General features: G+C 38.8%; 1 protein-coding gene across 11 annotated transcripts in view; it reads right to left on the reverse strand.

The window, feature by feature from the left end:
- mbnl2 (muscleblind-like splicing regulator 2) overlaps positions 1–23,351 on the reverse strand; it is a 244,860-nt gene that overhangs the window by 116,282 nt on the left and 105,227 nt on the right. For all 11 annotated transcript variants that reach the window (XM_051926781.1, XM_051926785.1, XM_051926783.1 and 8 more), the window contains one exon: positions 11,370–12,192. In XM_051926781.1, the coding sequence (XP_051782741.1) occupies positions 11,370–11,543 (174 nt within the window). In that variant the 5' untranslated portion in view covers positions 11,544–12,192. The remainder of the gene's footprint in view (positions 1–11,369; positions 12,193–23,351) is intronic.

Below are 23,351 nucleotides of genomic sequence, written 5' to 3' on the forward strand. Positions count from 1 at the left end.
TGAAAACATAAAAAGATGTAATTGAACAAAATGTATGTGTGTATAGAAAATAGGACAGAGTGATGAAACTTGTTTGTGTTTTGCGTACGTGACAAAAAGCATGTATACTTTCTGGAAGTTTCTTTTGATGATGTGTGTGACAAGAAAATATACCTTTAGGGTAATGACTTTACAAAAACTGGAAAAGTACAATGAGTCAGGATGCTATTTTTTGCTTACATGGTCAACGATCAGGAGATTAGAAAGGTATAAAAGAACAAGGACATCTGCGCTCGAGGCAGATGAAGCGCGGTGTCCTGGGACTGTGTTTCTCTGACATTTTACCCTTGCCTGGTATGTATTAATAAAAGGTTTTGACTAATTTTAATTTTCTTCTCTGTCTTCAGTCACAAAAAGTGTCCACACAGGCAAAGGAACGGATTTGCCAGGATCTCACGCCGCAGTGTCAGCTCCAGTTGAAAGCAAAAGTCGGAGCAAAACTGTGAGTGAGATGGGCAATGAAAATTTGCCGATCTCAGGTGGATTATCAGAACTGAGCATGGCCTCTCTAGCCCCGCTGTCAATTATTACCAATACCCCCAGTGTGTCAACAGTATCAATTTTAACCGGACTCACAAATCCACCTCTGAAACATAGAAGATGGAACTGTCTGAGCTGAAAGTAATGATCACCACTTTCGGAGGGAATATAAATGATATAAAGAGTGACACAAAAAAGGATATACACAAGAGAAATGACAAAATTGACAACAGAATAGACAAGCTGCTTCAGGATATAAAAGACCAAGAGGTATGTTTAAGTAATAACTTTGTTGCAAGCTTTAAAGACATTCTATCAAGAATTGATGAAAAATACAGGAAAATATAAGTAAGTTTGAGAATCCATATTACTAACCGAGAATGCTAAACCGGATGATGGACGCAGGCACATCCGGCAATGGGCCGTAGCTGCAAAAAGACGTACTGCGCAGGCGCAAAAAGAGTCCGGGAGAGTCGGCTGAGGAGCCGAGAAAGGCGGACAAAAGAGGGCGAGAGAGGCGGATGAGGGGCCGCGAGAGGCGGACAAGACCACAGAAAAAAGGAGTGAGCACAGGAAAAATGGAGAAATGAGGAAACGCAGGCAAAGCACGAAACACATTGCACACGAAACTAGACCCAAAAAAAAAAAAAAGAGGCTCGCGCACAACAGCAAGGCACCCCCCCCCCCCCCCCACAGGCACCGGACGGGACACACACCAAGAGGGGGATTCAACAAGCCCATGGAACACAAAAAAAAGAACACAAAACCACCCCACAGACCCTACAAGCAAGGGACGGGACACACACAAAGAGGGGGATTCAACAAGACACAGGAACACAAAAAGAAAGAAGACGCTCGCGCAACAACAATCCTCAACCCCCCCCCCCCACACACACACATCCATAAGAAGTGACACCCAAAACCACATATTCTAAAGTGAACATCAACACCTTCACACTAGACAGCATAGGTGTCAGCATTGGTGGATCTCCTTACAATAAAGCACTATTAACCGTTCAACTGCAGAAAAGGAAACATATTAACAGTGACTGCGATCCTCCTTATTACTTATCCATATTTCGCATGCTGAGAAAGAAACAAGTCATGAATACACGGTCACGGGTACAAAACAAAAAGGAAAGGATAACAGGAACAAACACACGAACACGAAAGAAACAACAAAATAGACGGCTATGCAGCATAGGTGGATCTCATTACAATAAGGCACTATTAACCGTTCAACCGCAGAAAAGGCTCCATATTAACAGTGAGTGCAATACTCCTTATTACTTATCCATATTTCTAAAAGAAAAAATGACTCGACTCCAAAAACGCAAAGCTCAACTAAAGCTTCTAACTAACGATGTACCTAAAAGTAAAAACTTTATGAACTGCATTAGATCCTACAATAGTTCATTTAATATGCACAAATCTACATCCTAGATCCACATGACGCAAACTATCAATCAAAGTGCTACATCGCAACAGGCACGGATTCAAAACGAAACACCTCCCGTCTCAGACATACGTTAATGGCAGCGAAGGCTACAACGGGCTTCTCACACAGCACAGGCAAATCGATTACAGCTCCAAAACAACACGTCCCAAATACTACACATGCAACAACGCGCCTCTCAAACGGCACAAGCAAAACATACACCAGGAAAATTCATTCGGATTAATGAATGCCATTTGCAATCATTGTCATTCAGTTCACTTCCCTGAAGAAACAACTGGCAATACAAGTTATACATTTACACGTTGTTGTCAAAAGGGTCAAATTAGACTGCCTTCTTTACATTCATACACTGAATATCTACACAAGCTTATAACTGACGATGTACCTGAAAGTGAAATCTTTATCAACTACATTAGATCCTACAAATCGGAATCCACTATGAACATTAACGGTGGCACTGCACGTGACATCCGTCTTGAAAAAATGTTGTTTATTGATGAATGTTCAATGGCATGAACAAACGTTTATGAATAATAATATTCGATTTGGAGGAAAGGTACTTTTATGAGGAGGAGATTTTAGACAGTGATTAGCTATTCTTCCAGATACCATGCACTCAGCTATTGTTCAGTGCACCTTAAAATACGCAGACAATTGGCATTGCTTTCAAAAGATACAGTTAGTAAAAAAGATACGATGTCCAGAACCAGATCATAACAATTGCTTATTACAACTGAGAGATGGTACACTCACCAATACAGATGGACTTCAGCCACATATTATTACAATTCCTCAAGCCTTTATCTGCGATGACTTAGTTACAGAGAGATTTGGAACAGCAATCTCATTAGACCAAATGCCCCTTTTAACACAACGCACTATATTATGTCCAAAAAATGTTAATGTGGAAAACATAAATACCCAAGTCATTCCATTACTTCCTGGAAAGACACAACTCTTTCTAAGCTCTGACAAACTTGACTCTGATCACAACAATAACCATCTTAAATGACCTTACAAGTTCTGAGCTGGAATTACCTTTTACACTTAAACGGCGTGTACAAAGAAATTTTCAAATAAACCTTTACACTGTGCCACACACTTTATTGTTTGCTTTCTATTTGCATCATCTACACCGTCACACTATTCTATATCTCATTTATACATCACGCTCTTTGTCATTCCCAACACCAGGGGTTGGCGAGCGAAGCGAGCAGGGGGCGGAGCCCCCTAGTAAATTTAGAGTACTTGATGCTCAAGTTGAAGAAGTTAAGCAAACGTTTACAACTCGTATTGAAGAAGTTGAATAATTGACATCTTCCACTGACAAAAAAAGCAACTGCTGCAGAATCCGACTGCAAAGTGCTTGGTGATAAACTAGCTATGCTGGAAGATAGATAAAGAAGGAACACCATCAAAATTAAGGGAAAACCGTGAAACTCCAAACCCAGTGAAAAACATAGTTGAACTATTCTCTACAATAATTGGAGAGGACATCATATCGGACACTGAGATCTCAACAACTTACCAAACACATGGATCAAATGCCTCAAAACCGAGAAACCTGAATTGTCTGTTTTGACAAATTATGGGTTAAAAATTTGATGTTGATTCTCAGACAGAAAGAGCAGATATATGAAAATAACTGCATTGATATTTTCCTAGATTTCTCTCCTTCAGCAGCTGCTAAACCAGCCGCATGCTGCAGCATTAAACAGTGCTTACACAAAGCTGAAATCAGATACAGCCTCTTGTTTCTTGCTCAAGTGAAAGTGATTTTTGATGACCAATTCCACATCTTCAATTCTCCTAAAGAAACAGAAAAAGAGCTAAAAAGACTGACCCTGATATCATTTAAAACATGATCATGAGTCATAGCATGTCTTGGTAATGCAAAGAAGATGCTGCTTGCAACTTAGTATATTTTTCTGTAACTATACATTCTATTTCTTCGTTCCATTTCCTTTTTGGACACTTTTTTTTATTTTGTTTCGATTTTCTTTTTCTTTTCATTTACAATATTGATTTTTTTTCTATTAAAGATATGTATATTTTGGTAGCGATTAAGTAACTAATTATTTACAGTGTTATTTAACTTTGTTTTTCACCTAAGGGGACGACTTAACATCATACCTTAAGGTAATTGCATCTGATATCTCAATTTAATCCTTACTACACAACTGCTGGGGATTTGTTTTGTTTTGGGCATGCTCTGTCTCTTGGCATGTCAGAGGACAGGGACTCTGCGAAGTGTGGTCTAGCCTCACTTGGGCAGGCAAAATGGGGGGAGGCTGGGAGAGAAAGAGCAGATTACTTCTTATTTATCCTTTTTACCCCGACAACTAAGTGCCAACACAATAAGGCATATTAGGCTCCGTGCCCAATATGAAATCAAGGTTAAAGCTAATGTATGAAACAACATACAATTTTGAGTTAAGTTTGCAAAATGTCCTCAAATGTTCTGAAGCAGCGTCTCGCTGACCAAACAGTAAACTTTGTGGGCTGTAATGTAAAAGGCCTTAATCACAATGTAAAGAGAAAAAATAGTATTTTCTCACCTAACATCTCTAAATGTCAAGATGGTATTTTTAGGTGAGATGCTCTTATAGGGAAAACCTGGGGGGTTGATGGCAGGATTGGCACTCCAGCCACTGTGAAAACCTCACGCTGTTTACAGTGTGGTGCTCAGGCGTCACCTACTGCACTCGGGTCCCAATCCAAGTGGTTCAGTGTGTGTATCTGTGCATGCTCCCAACCTTTCCTCTCTCTTCTCTCTCTCAGTTTTGGTTGCAAAGAGATTGGATTGGCCAAATGTTTCATTCCAGCTACACAAAGAAAACTAGAGGTGTGGGGATCTTAACAAACGAAACAATCTCATTTGTAGTATCAAACGTAGTATCTGATCCAGAAGGGTGATATGTCATAGTGAAGGGTAATTCATTTCAAGCTAAAGTAACTTCATCCAAAATGCATTTGCATCAGTTTCTAAAGTGAACATTCATAAGATTATAATGGCCGGAGACATTAACTGTGTTTAAATCCAGACATGGATAGGTCCAAAATCAAGAGCATATTTCTTCTTCTCATCAGTATATCACGGTTATTCAAGAATTGATTATTTTTTATTGATAATAATTTATTTCCCACTATCGAATCTTTCAAGTACAACGCTATTGTTATCTCCGATCACGCCCCTCTGATCATGGAGCTTAAATCACTATGCCCTACACGCTCATCTCATAGCTGGCATCTTAATCCCCTGTCATTACCTGCACAGAATTTTTCTCCGAGCAAATTGATTATTTTTAGAGACAAATGCATCCTTAAAGGTATCTGCAGGAATACTACGGGAAATTCTGAAGGCTTTTTTAAGAGGACAAATTATTTCACATCTTTCCCACAAAAATAAATTAGAAACCAAGAAGAAATCAGAACTAATCAATTAAATTAACAGAATAGATCAAGAATATACCAGGTCTCCACATGAGGCACTTTAAATTCTGATAGCAAAACCTCTTTTTCCTATAATCTCTTGACAACAAAAGTATTGGAACATTTCATCTTTAAATTGAGACATCATTACTATGAACACAATGAGTAAGATATTAGCTCAACAAATCCACAAACAGGAAGTTCACAACACAGTAACAGAAATTACCAACACAGACGGAGATAAAATCATTGAACATAAAAATATTCCCCACACTTTCAGGGAGTGCTATAAGCCTACATATTCTATTCAGTTTTAAAGAAGACAAAATCTAATGAATTTTTTGACACATTACAAATACCACAGCTAGATACTCTTAGTGCAGAAGAACTGGACAAACTTCTGATACTCTCAGAATTAAAAGATGCTATAAAGTCACTTCAGTGTGGGAAAGCAGCAGGTCCTCAGGGATGCCCAGTGGAATTTTATAAAAGAAATTTTAAGCAAGTTAGCTCCACTACTATTAGAATTGTTTAGAGAAGCTACAGACAACAAAATTCAACCTCAAACTTTTCAACATGCATTAATTACCATCTTTCCACAGAAAAAATAAGGACTTATTACACTGTGCATCATACAGAAAAAAATTCACTTCTGAATAATGATGTTAAGACACTCTCCAAAGTTCTAGACAGAAGGATTAAAGAAGTGCTTTCCTCTGTAATATCACAAGACCAAACCAAATTTATTAAAGGCAGACAATTAGCTTCTAATATTCAACATCTGTTTAATGTAATACTAGGGGGCTTCGCTCGCCTACGCGCCAGCCACTTCGCGTCTCTGCCACTCGCGTATGTGGATTTCATTTCACCAAAAAACAAATCTTTTAATTCTCCCAGATACGTCTCTTCATTGGGAAGAAACATTATTTTTCCCTGATGGCAACAAGACGATTTACAAGTCTCTGACTTAAAAGTTTAAATCCAAACAATCTATTCAATCTCTTTTCGCTGTTCCATTATTTCACTAAGTAATAATTTCCATTTGTTTGCGCTAATGTGATCTTTACTATCATTTCTTTGAGACTTTCACATTTTAGTACTTTCATTATCTCCAACATGCTCTGCATGTGTATCGCGCCAACGTTTTTGAATTCTTTACAATGTTCTACTTTGTCATCTACTCTGTCTTTTATTTCTGGCCCCGGGTGTGGTTAAATCTCTTGGCACAAAGTCTCATCTTGCTGGACATGAAAGCATCTCTATGAAAAATGTATGTCTCGTCACAGGCTAAAAACTCTTGTCTCATACCAGGATTTTTTTTATTATTATAGAGAGATACTCACCCACAAAATCTAACACAACATAGATCCTATTATCTTTAGACACAAAAAAAGCATGGTTAAATGGGACCACTTATTCACCACATTGCTCAAATGTGGGTCTGGCCCAAATATGAATGCATTGCTAAAACTACATATACCAGTCCGGAAGCCTCTTTTTGTATTAACAATATTTCAAACTACTTCAAAGCAGAATATTTTACTCGACAAGGATGCCCCCATCACAATTGCTCTTTGCAATCATCATTTAGCCATTGGCCATTCACTTTCAAAATGTATCTGAGATAAAGGGGATTACCAGAGAAGGACGTGAACAGAAAATATTACTTCATGAAGATGATATGGTACTATGCACTAGCAGAATTTCAAAAGATATCTGGACTCAAAATTAATTTGAATAAAAGTGTGATTTTTCCAGTGAACTCCCTATCACACAATATTAGACTGGACACATTCTCATTTATTTTAACAGATTACTTCAAATTTACTGCAGGTAAACATCACAAGTAAATATAACATAATTTTGCTATCTGCATAAAAAAAATAAACAAGATGTGAACAGATGGTCTACTCTCCATCTCACATTAGCAGGGAGAATCAATACTGTCAAGATGATCATCCTTCCCAAGTTTCTACTTCTATTTCATAGCACCCCCATATACATTAACAAATTGTTCTTGTATAGATTTAATTATAACCGAATTTCTTTGGAATTTGAAACATCCATGCATCCCAAGGGTGACTCTACAATGACCTAAAGCAGAAGGGGGCATTGCACTACCTAACTTTCAGTTTTATGACTAGGCAACAAATAAACAAGCTATAAAAACATGGACATTGACACAAATTGATGAATATACACAAGCCTGGTCTGCAATGGAAATAACATTGTTCTCTACTCTTTATATGCCCTATTTTGTGCCCCAGTTCATACAAATTATAGTCAACATATACTGATAATCCAATTGTCCATCAATCACTCAGAATATGGAACCAATGCAGGAAGCACCTAAAGACAGAGAAGCTCTTATCTGTTGCACCTTTGCATGATAATCACCTTTTTCTGCCCTCTCAAACCTACACAGTACTTAATGTTTGGAAAACATCTAGGATTAAAACACTTAGAGAACAGTATATAGATAATGTCTTTGCATTTTATGAACAATTACATTTCAAATTTAATTTCCCATCAACACAATTTCTTCCACTACTTTCAAATCAGAAAATTCACTAAAAGCAATCTGCCCAGTTTTCCACATCTCCCACCATTTCTATACCAGAGGCAATGCTGACCATTGTTGAAGACTCAGACAGCATCTTAACACTATATAAAAACATTTTAAAGTCTCTTCCTTTCAAAATATCCTAGGGTACTTTGGTGAAAGGATCTTTCACTTAACATTTCTGAAAAGGAGTAGAAGGCAGCCATATACAGAATACACTCTAGCTCCATAAGCCGAAAGCTTTCAATCATCCAACTTAAAAAAAAAATTATGTAACACATTTGTCTCATTTAATATTGTCCAAAATGTATCCAGGCCAAGATTGAACATGTGAACACTGCAATCTAGCTGTAACCTCGCTGGGCCACATGTTTTGGGTGTGCATCAAATAAATATAATTCTGGACAAAAATCTCTGAATGCTTATCAGACATTGTTTTTGTCACAGTCACTGCTAATCCATTAACACCTGTGTTTGGTGTACTCCTGGATGGGTTTAAAGTGGAGAAAGACAAATTGAATATAGACTTATCTTGCTCAACTGGAAGAATCCCAGCCCCCTATTATAAGTCAGTAGTTAACGGATGTTCTACACTATTTAAAATTGGAAAAAATGTAATTCTCACTTAGAGGATCTGTTCAAATCTTTTTAAAAACTAGGGGGCTCCGCCCCCTGCTCGCTTCGCTCGCCAACCCCTGGTGTTGGGAATGACAAAGAGCGTGATGTATGAATGAGATATAGAATAGTGTGACGGTGTAGATGATGCAAATAGAAAGCAAACAATAAAGTGTGTGGCACAGTGTAAAGGTTTATTTGAAAATTTCTTTGTACACGCCGTTTAAGTGTAAAAGGTAATTCCAGCTCAGAACTTGTAAGGTCATTTAAGATGGTTATTGTTGTGATCAGAGTCAAGTTTGTCAGAGCTTAGAAAGAGTTGTGTCTTTCCAGGAAGTAATGGAATGACTTGGGTATTTATGTTTTCCACATTAATATTTTTTGGACATAATATAGTGCGTTGTGTTAAAAGGGGCATTTGGTCTAATGAGATTGCTGTTCCAAATGTCTCTGTAACTAAGTCGTCGCAGATAAAGGCTTGAGGAATTGTAATAATATGTGGCTGAAGTCCATCTGTATTAGTGAGTGTACCATCTCTCAGTTGTAATAAGCAATTGTTATGATCTGGTTCTGGACATCGTATCTTTTTTACTAACTGTATCTTTTGAAAGCAATGCCAATTGTCTGCGTATTTTAAGGTGCACTGAACAATAGCTGAGTGCATGGCATCTGGAAGAATAGCTAATCACTGTCTAAAATCTCCTCCTCATAAAAGTACCTTTCCTCCAAATCGAATATTATTATTCATAAACGTTTGTAGAAGTTTATGAATGGTGTTGAGTAAGTGACTGGATGCCATTGAACATTCATCAATAAACAACATTTTTTCAAGACGGATGTCACGTGCAGTGCCACCGTTAATGTTCATAGTGAATACCGATTTGTAGGATCTAATGTAGTTGATAAAGATTTCACTTTCAGGTACATCGTCAGTTATAAGCTTCTGTAGATATTCAGTATATGAATGTAAAGAAGGCAGTCTAATTTGACCCTTTTGACAACAACGTGTAAATGTATAACTTGTATTGCCAGTTGTTTCTTCAGGGAAGTGAACTGAATGACAATGATTGCAAATGACATTCATTAATCTGAATGAATTTTCCTGGTGTATGTTTTCCTTGTGCCGTTTGAGAGGCGCGTTGTTGCATGTATATTATTTGGGACGTGTTGTTTTGGAGCTGTAATCGATTTGCCTGTGCTGTGTGAGAAGCCCGTTGTAGCCTTCGCTGCCATTAACGTATGTCTGAGACGGGAGGTGTTTCGTTTTGAATCCGTGCCTGTTGCGATGCAGCACTTTGATTGATAGATTGCGTAATGTGGATCTAGGATGTAGATTTGTGCATATTTGCGTTGTTGATTTGTTTCAGGGTGCACTGTTCCAATGCGATGCAGTATTTGTGCACATATGCGAAAGCAGTATGGGCCATTGCCTTTTGGTGGCCTGATATTTACTCCGGTATATGCAAAAGCAAATGAACTATTGTAGGATCTAATGCAGTTCATAAAGTTTTTACTTTTAGGTACATCGTTAGTTAGAAGCTTTAGTTGAGCTTTGCGTTTTTGGAGTCGAGACATTTTTTCTTTTAGAAATATGGATAAGTAATAAGGAGTATTGCACTCACTGTTAATATGGAGCCTTTTCTGCGGTTGAACGGTTAATAGTGCCTTATTGTAATGAGATCCACCTATGCTGCATAGCCGTCTATTTTGTTGTTTCTTTCGTGTTCGTGTGTTTGTTCCTGTTATCCTTTCCTTTTCGTTTTGTACCCGTGACCGTGTATTCATGACTTGTTTCTTTCTCAGCATGCGAAATATGGATAAGTAATAAGGAGGATCGCAGTCACTGTTAATATGTTTCCTTTTCTGCAGTTGAACGGTTAATAGTGCTTTATTGTAAGGAGATCCACCAATGCTGTCTAGTGTGAAGGTGTTGATGTTCACTTTAGAATATGTGGCTTTGGGTGTCACTTCTTATGGATGTGTGTGTGTGTGTGGGGGGGAGGGGGTGGGTTGAGGATTGTTGTCGCGCGAGCGTCTTCTTTCTTTTTGTGTTCCTGTGTCTTGTTGAATCCCCCTCTTTGTGTGTGTCCCGTCCCTTGCTTGTAGGGTCTGTGGGGTGGTTTTGTGTTCTTTTTTTTGTGTTCTATGGGCTTGTTGAATCCCCCTCTTGGTGTGTGTCCCGTCCGGTGCCTGTAGGGGGAGGGGGGTGCCTTGCTGTTGTGCGCGAGCCTCTTTTTTTTTTTTTTTTTTTGGGTCTAGTTTCGTGTGCAATGTGTTTCGTGCTTTGCTTGCGTTTGAATACTTTTTTATGTGCCTTTTCCTTTTTTCGGTGCTCTTTGCGCCTCATTTCTCCATTTTTCCTGTGCTCACTCCTTTTTTCTGTGGTCTTGTCCGCCTCTCGCGGCCCCTCATCCGCCTTTCTCGGCTCCTCAGCCGACTCTCGCGGACTCTTTTTGCGCCTGCGCAGTACGTCTTTTTGCAGCTACGGCCCATTGCCGGATGTGCCTGCGTTCATCATCCGGTTTAGCATTCTCGGTTAGTAATATGGATATGGCAAGGTCTAATTACTCAAATCTTAGAATAAGCATTTATGTTTGGGAAAAGGACAGTCTCCTTTCTTTGTTGTTTTCAAAGGTTTGTTCATGTTGTAGTCTCTCCTCCCTTTCTCTTGGGCTGGGATTGAATTATGTTTTGTTAAGTTTGACATGATTTTATGGAATGTTGTTTTCTTCAAATAAAATCAATTAAATTATAAAAAAAAAAAAAAAAAAGTATTCTTACCTTAAGTGAATCAAAGCAGGCAATGACTCTTCCATTTTCAACTTGGCAGCTCTTCGGAGGGTGAGCAAATTTGCATTCTTCATCAGAACGTGAGCAGGTTCCTCTTTGAAACTGTCTGCAGACTTCCAGGGTCAGCCATTTTGTATCACGTATTGAAGTAATATTTAAAGCCATGTCCAATTTTCAGAGTGCAAATAAAGATTAGTGAATCAATCCAAATTGTTTTCTTTTTAAATAAATAAAATATATGTATTAAAATTTATTTAAAAGAAAATTAGAACAATGTGTGGACTTTTCATAAGATCATAAAAGCAGACTATTAAACCCACATGAGTGATGTATAAGAATAATCAGCTCACATAAGCAACCAATCACTCAACAGTCTCATTCACTTGTAAGATATGGCTGCCGAAAGAGTACATGCTCAGTAACACTTCAAACGGATAAAATGTTTGAGCTCCTTGATTGTGTTGCTGACACAAATACTATAAATGAAATTATGTCAAAGCAGTGGCTTTTAGTAATAAAATATTAATTATGTGCAAACCACTTGCTGGTATTGATTAAACTCTGAAAAAGTGTCAGTTCTTTGAGCTTTGGCAGCATTCTTTTCACAGTATATCTAGAATCTTCTCAGTCTCAAAGGACATTTAAAAATAAAAATCCAGATAGACAATGACCATTCAATTGTAGTGGAGGTATCTTCAATGCAGCTCCTTTAAGCATCAGAAGTAGTAAATGTAGCTATGCAAATGTGGCACGCACACTGGTAATGCAGCTTTGAGTAGTAACAACATTTGAAAAGGCACTTTCTGTCATCAATCTGTGGATAAAAAAAAAATTAAAATTAGAAAAATTACTGAAATACATATTGTAATTATTCATCAGTCAATGACACTTCTTACTTTTATGCTTGGAAACTATACTGCTACCTCTTTAAAAGAAAAACTGAATTAATTTTAGGAACCAATGGTTAAAAAAATAGATAGCTTTTTATGTCTATAGGCGGCACAATCATATTGACCCATGTGGATGGAAGCATCTATACACCAATTTGGCACAACATTAAAACCATTGATAAGTAACATTTGAGTATCTAGTTACAATGGCACTTGTCAAGGGGTTGGATATATTAGGCAACAAGTGCACAATCACTTCTTGAAGGTGATGTTTTAGAAAGAAGGAAAAAGAAGAAAGTATACGGACCTGAGCAACTCTGACAAGGGCCAAATTATGATTGCTAGATAACTGGGTCAGACCATCTCCAAAATGACAGGTCTTGTGGGGTGTTGCTCAAGTCAATACACCAGGCACTGAAAGTAAAGAAACAACCCCTGGACCCCAGAGTGCAGCAGAGCAGGAAGGCACTTGACTGTGCTGTGAAGCAAGAAGGAATGAATGTGTTTGCGGGCTGGGGAATGAAGCAGCTATGATGACAGGGGTCTGGAGGGGAGTTATCCATTATTTACTTTGGAACTGTTTTGATACTGCTACTGACTTCCAAAAACTAGTATTGATACTGAAGTCAAAATTTTAGTACTGATCCAACACTAGTTATATCCACCAATAGTGATCCAAGACTTACTGATGTGCATGACGATCAAGGTGTTGCCTATCTGGTCCGATCCCATCCGATCCCACTGAAAAGCTACTGTAGCACAAATTGCTGAAGTACTTAATGCTGGTCATGAAAGAATGGTGTCAAAACACATACTGCATCCAATGCAGCTTGCAGCGTATAGCGCTGCATAACCACAAACTGGTCCCTGTCCACCACCGAAAGCACCTACAATGGGTAGGTAACTGTCAATGGAAGCAATGGAAGAAGGTGGCCATATTCTTTTAGATCACATGGGCGGCTAGGTGCATGTGTGTCATTTAACTGGGGAAGATGGCAGCAGGATGCACTATGGGAATAAGGTAAATGGATGGAGGTAGTGTGGTGCTCTGGGCAATGTTCTACTGGGAAACCTTGGGTCATGGCAGTCATGCGGATATTAGTTTAACACATACCACCTACTTAAACATAAAGATTGTTACAGACCTTGTATACCTCTTCATGGCAACAATTTTCTCTGATAACAGTGGCCTCTTCCTGCAGGATAATGCGCCCTGCCAAACTGCAAACATTTTTCAGGAATGGTTTGAGGAACATGATAAAGAGTCCAAGGTGTTGACATGGACTCCAAATTCCCCAAATATCAATAAGTATTTGTGGGATGTGCTGGAAAAGCAAGTTTGATCCATGGAAGTCCCACCTTGCAACTTACAGGATTTTAAAGGATCTGCTGGTAATGTCTTGGTGTGAAATATTACTGGACACCTTCACAGATCTTGTGGACTCCATGCCACGAGGGATGAGAGCTGTTTTAGTGGTAGGAGGATAACCTACACAATAATAGGCAGGTGATTTCAATGTTATGGTTGAACAGGGTAGTTACTGTATATAAAGCAGGCTGACTCACACAATCATCAACAAAAACACTATTTCCTGTTAGTTAAAAAGCTGAAATTTAGCAGGATTGTACATCTAGGGTAGTAGGCATTCCTCTAAGAAAGGAAATTTGATATATTAATATTTAGAGGTAAAATAAAATAAACAAACCTAAATACCACAAAATCTCAAAATGAAATTTACAGAAAAAAGAAAATTAGCTGACCCCTGCTTTCTTAATTGTCGATATTTGATGGTAATAATGCTGTAGAGAGTCAAGATATTCTTAGGCAAGGCATCCTTTTTTACTGAGTGCTGAAAAGGAATCATGCACACAAATGAAGCTGCTTCATTATGCAAATGAAGGCTAAAATGGAAGGACAAGGTTCCATGAAGCTCAAAGAAGATGTGCTTAGCAAGTTGCGTCCTTAGTATGCACAGTAGTCCCTAATCTGTTAGCTTCTTCTTACTCCTTGCGATGCAGTATGAAATGTATATCAATTTGATAGGGGGTGGATTATGATCGTCAATCTTGCTTATACTGTATACAGTAGATATACTTCAAACAACAAGATGGGTGACAGGGGCCCTTGGTGGTGAACAACATACAATATTGCGAGAACTAGGGGGATATCTTCATGGTCAGGCCGTGGTGTGCCGCTGCATTCTGGTTCTCAAAAACAGAAACAGTGAAGTGCCAGTACAGCATACCAGCCCAATTCAAGATCTATGTGCAACACAAGTCAGGAGAGACAGCATGCCTTGATCAGTTTAAACACTTTCTCAGCTCACAGACAGAAGGTGGAAATTGTTCTTAGTTATTTTTTTACTGTTTCTGTATTATGTTTAAAACAGCCAGTGCATTTGAATTTCCCAATGGAATTAATAAAGTTTACGTAAACCTAACCTAATCCAACAATCTAATCTAATCTAATTGCATATGTGACATAAATGTGCAGCCTGTAAATATCAAAGCTTTACGTAATTTGTCAAAGTAAACCACAGAAACCATAATTCACTGCATATTTCATTTGATCTAAACCCTCCAAACCTTTGTGACAGTATGAGACTTAAATTAATAATTACTCATTTCAATTCAAAAGAATAGTTTCCTGTAAAATTGTGTTTTCCAAAGACCATGACTAGGAAAAGCAAACATTAATCTGCAATAAATGTTGTAATTATGGTAAATTGTGGTCAAAAATAAGGAGCTCCAGTGAACTAATAATATTAGCAGCTAGTACAATAACAAAAAAGAACAGTTACACAGTACAGACAGACAGACAGACAGACAGACAGACAGAGAGAGAGAGAGAGAGAGAGAGAGAGAGAGAGAGAGAGAGAGAGAGAGAGAGAGAGAGAGAGAGAGAGAGAGATAGATAGATAGATAGATAGATAGATAGATAGATAGATAGATAGATAGATAGATAGATAGATAGATAGATAGATAGATACTTTATTAATCCCAATGGGAAATTCACATTTTCCAGCAGCAGCATACTGATACAATAAATAATATTAAATTAAAGAATGATAATAATGCAGGTGAAAAAAAGACAATAACTTTGTATAATGTTAAATGTTAAAGTTTACCCCCCCCCCCAACCCCCCCTCCCCGCCACCCCCCGCCCAGGGTGGATTTGAAGAGTCGCATAGTTTGGGGGAGGAACGATCTCTTCAATTAGTCAGTGGAGCAGGACAGTGATAGCAGTCTGTCGCTGAAGCTGCTCTTCTGTCTGGAGATGATACTATTTAGTGGATGCAGTGGATTCTCCATAATTGATAGGAGCCTGCTGAGCGCCCGTCGCTCTGCCACAGATGTTAAACTGTCCAGCTCCATGCCAACAATAGAGCCTGCCTTCCTCACCAGTTTGTCCAGGCGTGAGGCGTCTTTCCTCTTAATGCTGCCTCCCCAGCACACCACCGCGTAGAAGAGGGCGCTCGCCACAACCGTCTGATAGAACATCTGCAGCATCTTATTGCAGATGTTGAAGGACGCCAGCCTTCTAAGGAAGTATAATCAGCTCTGTCCTTTCTTGCACAGCGCATCAGTATTGGCAGACCAGTCTAATTTATCATCCAGCTGCACTCCCAGATATTTATAGGTCTGCACCATCTGCACACAGTCACCTTTGATGATCACGGGGTCCATGAGGGGTCTGGGCCTCCTAAAATCCACCACCAGTTCCTTGGTTTTGCTGGTGTTCAGTTTTAGGTGCTTTGAGTCGCACCATTTAACAAAGTCATTGATTAGATCCCTGTACTCATCCTCCAGCCCATTCCTGATGCAGCCCACGATAGCAGTGTCATCAGCGAACTTTTGCACATGGCAGGACTCCGACTTGTATTGGAAGTCCGATGTATATACGCTGAACAAGACCGGAGAAAGTACAGTCCCTTGTGGCGCTCCTGCGTTGCTGACCACAATGTCAGACGTGCAGTTCCCAAGACGCACATACTGAGGTCTGTCTTTAAGATAGTCCACGATCCATGCAACTAGGTATGAATCTAATCCCATCTCTGTCGGCTTGTCTTTAAGGAGCAGAGGTTGGATTGTGTTGAAGGCGCTAGAGAAGTCTAGAAACATAATTCTTACAGCACCACTGCCTCTGTCCAAGTGAGAGAGGGATCGGTGTAGCATATAGATGATGGCATCCTCCGCTCCCACCTTCTCCTGATATGCAAACTGCAGAGGGTCAAGGGCGTGTTGAACCTGTGGCCTAAGGTGGTGAAGCAGCATCCTCTCCATGGTCTTCATCACATGTGATGTCAGAGCAACAGGCCGAAAGTTATTCAGCTCACTAGGATGTGATACCTTTGGGACTGGGGTGATACAAGATGTTTTCCAAAGCCTCGGGACTCTCCCCTGTTCCAGGCTCAGGTTGAAGGTGCACTGTAGAGGACCCCCCAGCTCCGATGCACAGACCTTCAGCAGTCGTGGCGATACTCCATCTGGACCGGCTGCTTTGCTGGCACGAAGTCTCCTCAGCTCTCTGCTCATTTGCGCTGTTGTAATTATGGGTGGGGATGTCTCTCCTATGCTGGTATCAGCAGAAGGATGTGTGGAGGGTGCAGTACTCCGAGGTGAGAGTGAGAGTGGGTTAGGGTGGTCAAACCTGTTAAAGAAGTTGTTCATTTGGTTTGCTCTCTTCACGTCTCTCTCGATGGTGGTACCCCGCTTCGAGCTGTAGCCAGTGATGATCTTCATCCCATCCCATACTTCCTTCATGCTGTTATTCTGCAACTTCTGCTCCAGCTTTCTCCTGTACTGCTCCTTCGCCACCCTGAGCTGGACTCGGAGTTCTTTCTGCACGCGCTTGAGCTCATGCTGATCACTGTCTTTAAAACCTTTTTCTTCTGGTTCAAAAGGCCCTTGATGTCACTTGTAATCCATGGCCTGTTGTTAGCATAGCAGCGTACTGTTCTTACTGGAACTACAATGTCCATACAGAAGTTGATGTAGTCAGTAGTGCAGTCAACAACTTCCTCAATGTTCTCACTATGAGATCCCTGCAGGATATCCCAGTCTGTAGTTCCAAAACATTCTCTCAGAGCATTCTCAGCCTCCGGGGTCCACTTCCTGAATGATCGTGTGGTTACAGGTAGGACTCTCACTTTTGGTTTGTAGTGAGGCTGAAGCAGAACCAGGTTATGATCTGCTTTCCCAAGCGCAGGCAGCGGGGTGGCGCTGTATGTGTCTTTAACGTTTGCATACAGTAAATCAATAGTCTTATTTCCCCGGGTGTTACAGTCCACATACTGGGAGAAGGCAGGTAATGTTTTGTCCAGCGTCACATGGTTAAAGTCTCCAGCGATTAGCACAAGCGCCTCAGGGTGCTGCATTTGTAACTTAACAACAGCAGAATGGATGATGTCACTCGCTGACTCCACGTCCGCCCAAGGAGGTATGTACACGATGACAACAATGACGTGTCCAAACTCTCTGGGCAAGTAATAGGGACGTAAACTTACGGCCAACAGTTCGATGTCCCTGCAGCAAGTGGAGATTTTGACGTTAACATGTCCCGAGTTACACCACCGTGTATTAACATAGAGAGTGAGTCCTCCTCCTTTGTGCTTCCCACAGGTACTTGCATCTCTGTCCGCTCTAACTGTGCTAAACCCGGGTAGCTCCACATTAGCATCTGGGATGTTAGTTGTAAGCCACGTTTCACAAAAACACAACAAACTGCATTCTTTGTAGGTTCTGACATTTTTCACCAGCGCAGCCAGTTCGTCGATCTTATTTGAGATTGAGTTCACATTCCCTAGAATCACAGAAGGCACCGAAGGCTTTTCAATTAATTGACACCACTATAACCAATGGCCATTGTCTTAAATGCCCCAGTTAAATCCAAGTAAAAGGGCTACTAGTTTAAAAAATGTTCTAATTTAAAGGATAGTTCTTTTTTTAAACAAAAGCAAGCACTGATGTTTGTATGATAGTGTAATATTATAAATAACACATATGGCTATGGATAAGACCATTTTTTACAAGGTCAACTCATGAAAACAGACAGCAATATTATGTTAAAAGAAGCATCACTTCTATTTATTCTGTCTTACAAACTTTGGTTACTTTGTATACATTACTGTATTGGAACAATTTTATTTTGAGATTAAATGCACCTCATTTTTGTGTGTTTTTCTTTCAGCATTCACAACACACCCTAAAGAAATACATGTTAGTTTAACTGGCAACTCTAAATGAGTGTTGGTGTGTGTGCAGGTGTTTGGCATTACATTCATGGTTGGGTCAAATTGTGTGCATAAAGCTGATGAGATGGTCATCAGTTACCCACAAGTTAGATTAAGCAGTTTAGGTAAATCTACAAAGCAAACAATTCCAAACATAAAATTATAAAAAGATATACAATGATTGAAGCCACAGAACAAGGAATACAGAGCAACAGTAGCCAGTACTTCCCAAATATTCTAAGAGAATTTAGGATAAAGATATGGGTCAGCTATCTAAGACAATGTGCATTATTTTGGAAGTTATCTTTAATAATGGTTCAAGATTCCACAAACTGAATCAAACAACTGATGTGTTAGACATAAATATTATGCTAAATAGTTCCAAATTCCCAAGCTTAGCAAGAATAATGTAAAAAAATGCATATTTGTAAGGTGATATGCATCTAGATATAAAAAGTACTGAACTCTACTTTTAAATGGATTAAAAATATATACTTTCATTTTAAACATACATAATATACAAGGGAAAATAAGTATGATACATTCTGAGTCAGAAAATTTTAAACTTTGCCAACTGTGCTTGACTCAAAACAATTCAACTATAATATTTGTTTAATTGAACATTAAACATGTTATTCTGAACCATTAAATGTCTCTTAATATTCACAAAAATAACTGTACACTTTTAAAGCTCACTTAGGGCCATAACTCTTAAAATATAAATGAACATGACCTTCTGACCTTTAAAATAACTTCCAATCACCAAAATGTTGCAATGTGCTTTAAAATAGCCTCTAGAGGTACAGCAGAAATAATAAAAAAAAAAAAACAGGACAAATAATAACGTGATTTACTGCATTCGTGTTATAGCTTGTCACTGAATAAATAACTCTTGTATTAAATATTTATTTTTTAGTTTAACCATTAGTTTTCCATTTATGGGCATGAAATAGATAACAATAGGTGAAGAAATAACTTACTCTTCAGTGGTTATTTTGTGTTACAAAAGGTCATGACATGTTGAACAGATTTTCATGCTCCAAATGTAAATGCAATGCCCCAGGCATAGACACCATCTGTTTAGCAGCAAGTTCAAACATGGTTTAGCTGTTAATGGCAAATAAGTCTAAATGATATGCACAAACACACAGGAAAATATGTATGTCTGATTACTGATTCTGTCACAGTGCAATATTCTAAATATCAAATAAATGTTAGTAGCCTAATATTGCTTTTAGCAGCATAATGTATATTCCACATATAGTATATTCTATTTACATTTGTGTATAAATGTGAATATACACATTTTTCTCATAGGCTTGTCATCAGAAACCATCAGCAAACAGAACAGGGTAGAATGTAGTTAAAACAAACAGAAACATACACTGGCACTCACAGTGTAACTTTGTATTCCAGTATGGTAAGGGAGAGACTCATGTGGGTGGTTATACCTTATGACTGAGTGTTGCCCCCAAGGGGAATGAGGGAGAGAGATACATGCCAAATAGTGTGTATTCCAGAAAAGCAGGTCAGTAGGTGGTAGAGAAGATATAAGTTGGTCTTTGCTGAGGATTGCCTGATGTCTTTCTGCAGCCTGAATAACCTCACTGTGGGGAATAACTTCTTCTGGCACAAGAACATTCACAAGAGAACTTGGAAGTCACCCAGTGGAAACACCTGCAATGAGATCGAATATGTCTCCGTCCACAAATGGTGGCAATTGTCACTCAAGGATGTGAGAGTCTACTGGGGTGCAGACGTGGGCTCTGATCACTACCTACTCACAGCAACTATTTGTCTGAAGCTGAAGTGCCAGCAACAGAAAAAGGCAGTCCTTCTGTATGCTGCACATAGGTGATGATGCTGTGCAAGCACTGACAAAGCTGCTGAATAAATGCTGGCGGGTGTGGTAAGTTCCAAGTGACTTGCAAAAGGGAGAGATTGTACAAAAAAAAACAAAGAAAGGCAACCTCATCAACTTCAATGGCTGGCTTTGGATTACACTACTGTCAGTGCCTGGCAAAGTGTTCTGTGTGGTCCTTCTCAAGCAGCTCCTACAGGCACTGGATCAGAGACTGCAAGAACAGCAAGTGGCCTTCAGACAAAGAAGATCATGCAGCAAACAGTTTTTCACAGTGCAAAACATAATTGAACAGAGCCCCAATTTCCAGAAGCCAAATTTGATCTATTTCATTGACTTCTTAACACTAGAATCCCTGAAGCCTATGAAAAAACTCATAATCCCAGCCCACCTTAAATCCCTTTGCACCTCTCCATCAGCTCTTTCAGCATCTTTTGTTTTGTAAACGTGTGTCGATCAACACAAGCAGCCTGCTATCCCAATCTAACCACCACCGAAGCCTATCTCAGGCAAAAAGGTCTCCCAGCTCAAGTCTTTTTTATCTGTCCGTAAGGTCCTTGAGTTGCATAAGGTAAATAATATATCGTTGTTTGGAAAATAGTACTATAACATGAAAAACGTTTCTAACGAAAAAATTTTGACATTAAGTGTATAATGTGTGAAGACTGAAGTCCAAATATCAGATAAACACTTTCACAAAAGGTACATGTATAACAAAACAAATGCGCTTTTACTCAAGAATATAACAAAAGAAAAAGAAATTGGGGTAGGGTACAATGCGGATACGACCTCTTGGGTGGCACAGCAGTAAGAAATGCTGACTCATAATCAAGAGGTCCCGGGATCGAATCTGGGCACCCTCCAGAATGACAATTTTGAGTAGGAGCTGCTCTTATTGTTACTATTGTACAACAGAAACATACATTTGATTTGAGTCTGTAACAGCCGGTGTAAATTTATGGTGTTTGTAAAGGTTATCTTTTTTTTTTTATTTAGTTTTATTCTCTCAGTCATGTTCACACTCCCCCCGATCTGACACTGCTGTTTTCATTTTATAATTTTAATTTTTGCAGAAAATACCTTCAATACTTTAACGTGAGAGAACACAAAGGCAGATGAAAAGAGAAAGTGACACTTTAAGATATGACAAAAGCAGGATTTTACTTCACATTTGTGAGGTGTAAAGCAAGCAAGCTAAAAAAATGACTTTTCATTTATTAAAAAAGAAACAAATAAAAAAGATTATCGGAACAGGCCAGGAGAATCCCAAACGTTAACTCCACACCATACAGTACATGTAAATAATGGTACTAACGCCATTATTGCTGTTACTGCTTTAACAGTTTCTTCTCTATCATGACACAGAAGAGTATGAGTGAATACTGCTACTACCAATAGCAACTGGCTCCTTAATGGATTGGAGTAGGTGAAACATTAGGATCCAGTAAGGAGTTATCCCACTCTATCTCTGATGCCTTATTTATCTACCATTCAAAAGTAAAGTCAACTACTAAGAAACTGTTGCCCATATTTTACATTTATTTTACTGTTTTGACACACACAAAGAATTTTAGTATAAAGGTCTCATTTATAAAACTTACCCAATGCATCTGAAACTTGATAAATGATAACTTCAGCATATAATGTTAACTGCTATAGCAGATACATTCATAAATACACACGGAGTATTCCTAATCTGAAACTCTAGAATCTGAAACTTTTTAAATGCCGGCATCGTAACAAAATTCCACACAAGAGGCCTCTTTTAAAAAAAGTTTACTTCGATTCAAGCATGAATATATGCTTGTACCATAAAGAGGATGTGAATGACATATTTGCAGATTCAAAATGAGCACCATGAAACAACTAGAAACATCGAACACTGCAAAGAAACAATATACAATTCACGATGCAGGGTTTGAGTGTGAGGGTACCCTGTGAAGCATCGAGCAGTGTTAAGCAACAAAACAGCTTTTTCTTCAGTGAAGTTGCACAATAACACCTGCATTCAAAAGTGCTGCGTGGCACCGTTAAAATTGATGAAAATGATGTATAGACTTTTTTAGTTCACTTTTAAGAGGGGAAAATGAAAATGACATGTGAATTAATGGAATATTTCTGCTTATGGTTAACAAAAGTAGCTTCATTCTCGTTAGGTGACCTAATTGCAGCATGAGTTCAGTAAATTGCTGCAGTCACATTAGGAAAACCGGATATGCTGAAAATTGCCTTTTTATGATAGCAATTTTTTATATTGGCAACATCACATTATGTTTTATGTATGTACACCAACACCGTACCAAAAATGAATGTAGTGACTTAGTAGGTTAATAACTTTCAGCATAAATGCCATGATGATGTGAAGCTTGGCTGAGAGATTTCTGACCTGTCGGGAATGCTCTGGGAAAAGACAACACATAGTGGATATAAACTAATGAAAAACCAAAAAAGTTCTTTAGTGCAAATACACAGCATTTTCCCCTCTTAAAATTGAACTAAAATACAGTCTATACATCATATTCATTAATTTTGAAGTATGTTTGTCATATCAATGCACCTTATAATATTGGCTTGGTAATATGAATTATTATACATACAATTCATGATTTAGCTGGTTTGGCTGCATTTCCCTACTTGATCATGTGTGTCCCCTAGGTATTTCATAATGCATATGCCAGGGGTCTCCAACACGTCGCTCACAACCCCTTTCCAAGTAACTCGCCAAAGGGTTAATGAATCCTACACAAATTTGAAAACTTGATTAGTCAAATTAGGGGTGGGCGATCTTTCCAAAAAATCATATCACGATCCATAAGCTGAATTGCAATCTATCTTTTCAATGTGGCACACACTTAAGAGAATATCCGGACTCAAACTCATCAAGACCTAAGTAACACTTTATTTTAAATATCAAACAAAGTTGAATTCAATTGTTCTCGCATTCGCTAGCTAAGCAGAGTTAAGGAAAACGCCCCGAAGCTGACGAGTG

This window comes from Erpetoichthys calabaricus, chromosome 4 (genome assembly GCF_900747795.2).
Source record: "Erpetoichthys calabaricus chromosome 4, fErpCal1.3, whole genome shotgun sequence".
Lineage (NCBI taxonomy): Eukaryota > Metazoa > Chordata > Cladistia > Polypteriformes > Polypteridae > Erpetoichthys > Erpetoichthys calabaricus.